We start from the raw sequence: 7,678 nt of genomic DNA, 5'->3' as shown, positions 1-7,678 counted from the left end.
CATCCCCCACATGCATTTACCGTAATGAAAAAGGTTGCACTGATTGCAAAGCTTCCTCTCCACTTATCTCGGGGCACCTAGATTCTGAGGGGGTTTCTGCTGTCCCGGCTTCTTAAACTGTCCTTGGGGCTTCTGCTGTCCCTGCTGTCTTGGAGGCCCTGGAACTGCTTCTTGCTGGGGTATGAGCTCTGCTGTGCTTGATGCCTCATCCTCTGCATCTCTATATCAATATCTCTCAAAGCCTACTATGCCTGAAAGGCACAAGCAGTAGCAGCATCATAACTCGCCGGCCTCATCAGCATAACATTCCGACGAATGGTCGGTCTGATGCCATCCATGAAGTGCCTCAACTTCTCCACAATATCCCTAGCTATAATGGGCACAAAGTGAAAACTCCTGTCGAACTTCCGGATGAACTCTGCAATAGACGAGGCCCCCCCCCCCCCCCGTCGGAGACACATGAACTCTTGGGTCAGACGCCCCCTGACATCTGCAGGAAAGTACTTATTGTAGAAGAGATCACTAAACTGGTTCCAAGTGAGAGTAGCCAGATTCACCTCATGTGCTGCTCCCTCCCACCAAAGAGATGCATCATCTCTCAGCATATACGTGGAATATCTTACCCTGTCCACATCTCTCATATCCAAGTACTGAAATTTCAACTTGAGTGATCGAATCCACCCCTCTGCCACAAGCGGGTCAATGGTGCCACCAAACTCCTTTGGGTTGAGCCTCCTGAACTGCTCATATATGTCCACCTGAGGTCTAGGAGCCTGCTCCACCAAATGTACAATCCCCTCCAAAACTCGAGTAACGGGATCTCCTGGTGGTGATGGTGGAAAAGCTCTGTCACCTCCAGGATTTTCATCCTACCTATCTATACTGGAGCTCTTCTGGGATGCATAATATCTGAATACAATCCAAATTCTAAACGTAACCAACATGCAATTCAATCTAGCTTTTAAATCATTAAACCTTAAAACATGTAAGCACCTCGATAAGTACTGTAAAACATATATCATGTATACGTACAGGTGATAGCGTTACAAACATTCAAAACATTTAAAGTATGTAAACTTACAGACTCGAGGCTTGACGAATGAGCTTCTAAAGCTGGCGGTGGCACAAACCCTCTACAAGAACCCTTGCTCTGATACCAACTGAAACGTCTGCAACTTAAAATACTATATAATTTTTTTAAAAAAAATCTATGATAGAAAATACACACAATCATAAACATAAAAATAAGTTAATCATGCATTTTAAAAGTCATCCAATCACTAAATAAAATAACTGCAGTTACACAAAATCTTAAAATGTGACTTCATCAAGGAGTTACTGTTTAAAAATAAAAAAACATCGAATATTCATAATTCTGACAATCACCAGAGCATAAAAATCATGAATATGTGAAACTACTGTTTAAAACCCTTGACTCCTAATCATAATATGCAGAAGAAATGCAAGTTCCTCGGGTTATCAAGTTCGTCTACTCAATCTTCAGCGCCTCCAGTCTCCACATCCTTATGATCACCTGCATCAATCACACATAGTGAGTCTAAAGACTCAACACACATGAACAGTAATAACAAGTACATGTACATATCAAGTAACAGTGAAAAGTATTGTAATTAAAATAAGTTTCATGATCTTCAAAAGTATAAACATAAGCGTAAACATATTCATTTCAAATCATGTCATATCCTTTCACCATATACGTGTTCATTTTTCATTATCGAACTCAGATCATTAGTTGTGACTTTTGTATCAGCTCTAAGTTGATGGATCCATCTACGTATAACTGCATTACCCGGCGGTGGGGACATCAACGACTGTTTTACCCATCCACTGAGCCTTGGCCTTACATGTTCGTGTTCGTATTAGTCACAACCAACTCACTTCTTTCAAAACATGTCATCATATTCATCACTTGTAAAATTCATGCATATACATACCTTTTCTTAAAACCAAGCATGCAACGTGTTTCTAACATTAACATAAAAATCCATGTTCAACATCCCAGTATACAATTTAAATATGCATAAACATTTTTCAGGGCACTGCTAGGACTGCTAACATAACTCAGTTGCAAAAATGACCGATTCCCAATCACACTTATCGAACGCCTTAAAAACATATTTGCAACCGTTTCTTATACGTAAAATCGAGCCCATATTTTAACTACTATAATCCAATTAAAACTTAGACCGAAGTCCGGTTTTAACCTGAATCTTAACCATAGTTCAGAGACTCCTAACCAAACCCCGTATGACTCAATTAAACCCTCAATAACCTCGGATACATTGACATATCAACACCCAAAACGAACCATACTCATCAAAATCATTAACCCTCAAGTGCAGGACTAGCGCCTAGGTGCCGGCTGAGTAGCGTTGTGGCGCTTGTAAGCGCCAAGGAGCCATACATCAGCGCTGCGGCGCTACAAGAGCCGAAGCTCTAGCGCTGCAGCGCCATACCTGCGGGGAAAAAGCCTAAATTTTCACCTCGAAGCCAAACCTTCCTACGCTCACTCGGCCTGGACTAGGCTCGAACCAACCTATCCTAGACCACAGCCAAACCTTCCTGCACTACCATAGCCATGACCTTCAACCCCATGCTCTCGAATACACGTGAACCACCCGTACGCCCCCCAAACTTACCCACAAACAAGAAATTTCGATCTGCCTCATACCAACCCAATCGACCTCTGAACCTAGCGCTTAACATCAAAAACCAGACGTGATTTGAGTCCTCTAACCCTCGATCCTGGCAGCCCCTTGCAAGACATGTCAAAAACGAAATATACATGAAAGCAAAAATCATATACATGAAGAAAAACGTGTAAATACCGAGCTGAATCATTTGATCCGATATGTATCATGCATAGTCACTCAAAAACATGTATTATGGTGTGAAAGACGATAAAGTAAAGGAATCGAGCGTGCCTTGATATAAAACGCTCAAAAATTCAAAGCGACGAAGCGAGGGACGAGCACCGGAGAGACGGGACAAGATTCTACTGAAATTTTCTTGCAATGAGGAAAACCAAAGCTGTGCTAATGTTTGAGAGGTGGGTGGCCGAGAGAGAAGAGGTGGGGGTAGGGTTTAGGGAGTGAAATTTGCTTAATAAGTAATTAGGATAATGGGCCTAGTTTTAAAATATTAAAGTGTAGAGATCTAGGCCCAAAAGCCCAAAAACAATCCCATTAGGCCCAATGACACGTACGTAAAATATTTTGTTTAGGTAAGTTTTTAAACATATTACCCGAACCTTCAAAAAGGTCATCCGTTTTGTTAAAAATCACCTACCAGTTTAAAATATGGCTCAATGCGTAAAAATAGCTTAAAAAGGCTCATTTTCAAAAATTCAATATAAATTCACCATGTATTAAATAATTGAAGGTAATTAGTTAAATAAAACATTTTCCTTAACTGTCCCCGATCACTGTTCCTCATTCGCGCGTAAAGTACTGCTAAAAGCTCGTATAAATGAAATCTAGTAACTAATGAAATAAAAGCATATAATCATGTCCTAATCGTATTAATGCATTGAAAGTAATAACTCAGACATTTTAAATAAAACCCTAGATTTGTATGCAGTCAGGTTACGTCGTTCGTGTTGGTCCCACTTGCGGTAATTTGAGATAATAAAACTCGAAAATAAAGAATAAACTGGACACCGAGATTTACGTGGAAAACCCCTAAAATTATTAGGGTAAAAACCATGGACAAGATGAAAAGAATTTCCACTATAATATTTTGTGGTGTACAACTCACTCACTGTGTTTCCAAAGAGAACACACTCTCTTAATACAGGAGAACAAAACACCTCACAAATATTATAGAACTAAGCACTCAAATGCTATTAGATGAGAGAAAACTCGAAAAAAGGATGATTTCAGAATGAAGGGGAGAGCTCTATTTATAGAGCCCCTTGACCGTGTGAATACGCGTTAAAAACGCGTATTCATATTTCTATCTGAAATTTACGCGAAATTTCTGCCATCCCACGTTTTTCCGTCTTCAAATTATTTCGTCAAATTCATGCACCACACATTAATTGCATGTCAAATAATTCTTCTTTGATTGGCCCCATTTCTTTGCCGACATTTCTCCCACTTGGAGATTTGATTGGGAATCAAACACATCTCCACACATCCTTTCAATCTTGCCATTTCTTGCTGCTTACGTTTCCGCTAGACCACTTGAGGATCTACACCACTCACACTTATCATTGTTCACTGGCTTGGTCAGAAAATCAGCTATGTTATCCTTTGTATGGATCTTCAGCATATTCACGCTTCCTTCTTCTACTACTTCCCGCACACAGTGAAATTGTACTCCAATGTGTTTCGTCCTGAAATGATAGGCTGGATTCCTTGCGATGTGCAAGGCACTCTGACTGTCACAAAACAAAGAAACATTTTCTTGTTTGTGCCCGAACTCCTCCAATAACCTTTTAATCCATATTGCCTCCTTGCAACCTTGAGTAGCTGCCATATATTCTGCCTCTGTTGTAGATAACGCCACAACCGTCTGCAGTTTTGAAACCCAGCTTACTGCTCCCCCTGCAAGTGTAAACACATAACCAGTAGTAGATTTCCTCTTATCAGCATCACCTGCATACTCTGAATCAACATAGCCCCTGAGTGTAAAATCCGATTCTCCATAACATAATGCAGCATTCGAGGTACCCTTAATGTATCTAAGGATCCTCTTAACAGTGCTCCAATGCTCTCTTCCAGGATTCGCCATATACCAACTAACTGCTCCCACTGCGTGAGCAATGTCCGGTCTTGTACAGATCATGGCGAACATCAAACTTCTCACTGCTGATGCATATGGTACACGAGACATCTCAATCCTCTCTGCTTCACTGCTAGGATACATCTCGGAGGATAACTTGAAGTTAACAGGAAGAGGGGTCAATATTGGCTTACTATCTTGCATGTTGAAGCGTTGCAAGATTTTCTTCAAATAATTTTTCTAGGAAAACCAAATCTTTCTGTTACTTCTATCTCGGTGAACTTGCATCCCTAGAATCTTGTTTGCTGGTCCCAAGTCCTTCATATCAAATTCCCTAGCCAACTGTGCCTTCAATCCTTGGACATGATCTTTATTGGGGCCTGCTACCAACATATCGTCCACAGACAACAGCAAAATAATATAATCATCACCAGACCTCTTGAAATATGTACAAGGGTCTGCACTCAGTCTGTTGTATCTAAGGCTCATGATATAGGAATCAAATCTCTTGTACCAACACCTCGGCGCCTGTTTGAGACCGTACAGAGATTTGTTCAACCTGCAAACCAAGTTCTCTTTGCCTTTTTCCGCAAAACCTTCTGGCTGGAGCGTATAAATTTCTTCTTCAAGATCTCCATGAAGAAATGTTGTTTTCACATCTAGCTGTTCTAGATGTAGGTCAAACACCGTACACAATTCCAACACTACTCTGACTGTTGTAAGCCGAACCACAGGAGAAAATATCTCATTGAAGTCAATGCCTTCTTTCTGAGCATACCCTTTTACCACCAATCTAGCACGATACCGCTCGCTCCACTTGGTTATTGCCATCACGCTTGATCTTATAGACCCATCTGTTTCCAATGGCTTTCCTTCCTCGTGGTAATGTAACAAGATCCCAAGTTTGATTCATGTCTAATGCTTCCAATTCTTCTTGCATTGCTATCATCCACAAGGATATATCCGAGCTTTGAGTAGCTTCGTGGAAACTCGATGGCTCACCATCCTCTGATAATAGACAATATGCAATATTGCTTTCAGTGACATAATCTGAAAGCCAACCTGGTGGTCTTCTGTCTCGAGTTGACTGCCTCACATTGGAAACTTCAGACTCAACATGTTCTTGTTCTTCGTGCTCTGGTACTGCTTGACAAGAAACTTGACCTTCGTCCGTCTTATTTTCCACCTGAAATATAGTAGTTTCTGAATTCAGTGTGCCTTTATCTCCCTTTACTTTATCTTCCTTGAAGATAACATCCCTGCTGATGACAAGCTTGTGAACAGTAGGATCCCACAAGCGAAACCCCTTTACTCCATCAGCATAACCCAAGAAGATACATTTTCTGGATTTCGAATCCAACTTCGATCCTTCTTGCTCATTGTACAGAACGTACACAGGACTTCCAAATGTATGAAAATGAGAATAATATGTCGGCTTCCCAGTCCACATCTCCATCGGAGTCTTCAGATCAATCGCCACTGAAGGAGAACGATTGATAATATAACAAGCGGTTTTGACTGTTTCTGCCCAAAATGACTTGTCTAGACCCGCAGTCCTCAACATAGCTCTTGTTCTGTCCAACAAGGTCCTGTTCATCCGCTCCGCCACTCCATTCTGTTAAGGTGTGTAAGCCGTTGTGAACTGTCTTTTGATGCCTTCATGTTGACAATATGCATCAAACTCGTCACTGGTATATTCTCCTCCATTGTCAGTCCTCGAACACTTGATTTTCTTCTAAGAATCAAGTTCAACCCGCGCTTTGAAATCTTTGAAGATCTGGAAAACATCTGATTTCTTCTTGCTTGGATACACCCAACATCTCCTAGAGAAATCATCAATGAACGAGACAAAATATCTTGCTCCTCCTAGGGATACAACCGGTGCTTCCCAAACATCCAAATGAATCAGCTCCAATATGCTTTTGCTCCTGGCAGTAGAAGTGCCAAACTTTAATCTGTGTTGTTTACTGGTAACACAATGCTCACAAAAGGGTAGTGACACTTTTGTAAGTCTCGACAACATCTTCCGTTCTGAGAGAATTTTCAACCCTCGTTCTGACATATGCCTGAGTTTTCTATGCCATAACACTATTAATTCTTCTCCTGAACCATTTGATGCAACAGCTAGTTCCGCCTCTTCATGTGTTTCTCCCAAAAGTACATACAGATTTGCAGCAACTTTTTCCGCCTTCATAACCACAAGCGCGCCTTTCACAATTTTCATGATCCCGTTCTCGATACGAGTTTTGCACCCGATGTCATCCAATTGCCCCAAGGACAAAAGATTTTTCGTCAGTCCTTTCACATGTCGTACCTCCTGTATGGTGCGAATGGTGCCATCAAACATTTTAATTTTGATAGTACCGACCCCAGCGATTTCCAAGGCGTGATCATTTCCCATGAATACAGATCCTCTTGAGACTGGTTCATAATGATCAAACCATTCTTTCCGAGACGTCATGTGCCACGTCGCTCCTGAATCCATAATCCATGTGTCATAAAATTTGTGTCTGCCTTCTGCAACTGTTGTTGCTTCGCTGAATAATATTTCACCACTGCCTGAAGTACTGGCCACATTTCCTTGAGAACTCTTCTCGATACTCGTACACTCTTTCTTGAAGTGCCTTTTACCGCCACATTTAAAGCAGTAAATATTTTTCTTCTTACTTCTCGACTTTGATCTACCTCGTCTTTGGCTCCCACTGGAGTCACGGTCCATAAATCTTCCTCTTATCATCGGTAAAGCCTCCGCCTGCTTCGATGTTACCAACCTATCTTTATTATTCTTGCGCCGGCTTTCTTCTCCGAGAACCGCAGTTAAGACATCGTCGAATTTTAGAAAGCCCATAAGAATATTGTTGGTTATGTTGATGATAAGTTGATCATATGAATCTGGTAGACTTTGAAGTAGAAGCTCCGCACGTTCATTTTC

The 7,678-nt window shown here is 41.2% G+C and overlaps 1 protein-coding gene across 1 annotated transcript; it reads right to left on the bottom strand.

Annotated features, from left to right (window-relative positions):
- Positions 1-245: 245 nt before the first annotated feature.
- LOC140977606 (uncharacterized) lies at positions 246-2,616 on the bottom strand. The gene is made up of 2 exons (XM_073442358.1): positions 2,580-2,616; positions 246-823 (listed from the first exon to the last, which is right to left on the bottom strand). The coding sequence occupies exons 1-2, from the start codon at positions 2,614-2,616 to the stop codon at positions 246-248; spliced, it is 615 nt and encodes a 204-aa protein (XP_073298459.1).
- Positions 2,617-7,678: the final 5,062 nt, after the last annotated feature.

Source organism: Primulina huaijiensis, chromosome 5 (genome assembly GCF_012295235.1).
Source record: "Primulina huaijiensis isolate GDHJ02 chromosome 5, ASM1229523v2, whole genome shotgun sequence".
Lineage (NCBI taxonomy): Eukaryota > Viridiplantae > Streptophyta > Magnoliopsida > Lamiales > Gesneriaceae > Primulina > Primulina huaijiensis.
The sequence above is the reverse complement of the archived record's forward strand: the minus strand, read 5'-3'. Positions and strand labels throughout refer to the sequence as shown.

Coding starts and splice junctions, on each gene's coding strand:
- LOC140977606 (XM_073442358.1), bottom strand. CDS start 2,616: ATGGGGTTGAAGGTCATGGCTATGGTAGTGCAGGAAG. Junction 824..2,579: donor GGCTATGGTAGTGCAGGAAG/GTTTGGCTGTGG, acceptor CATCACCACCAG/GAGATCCCGTTACTCGAGTT.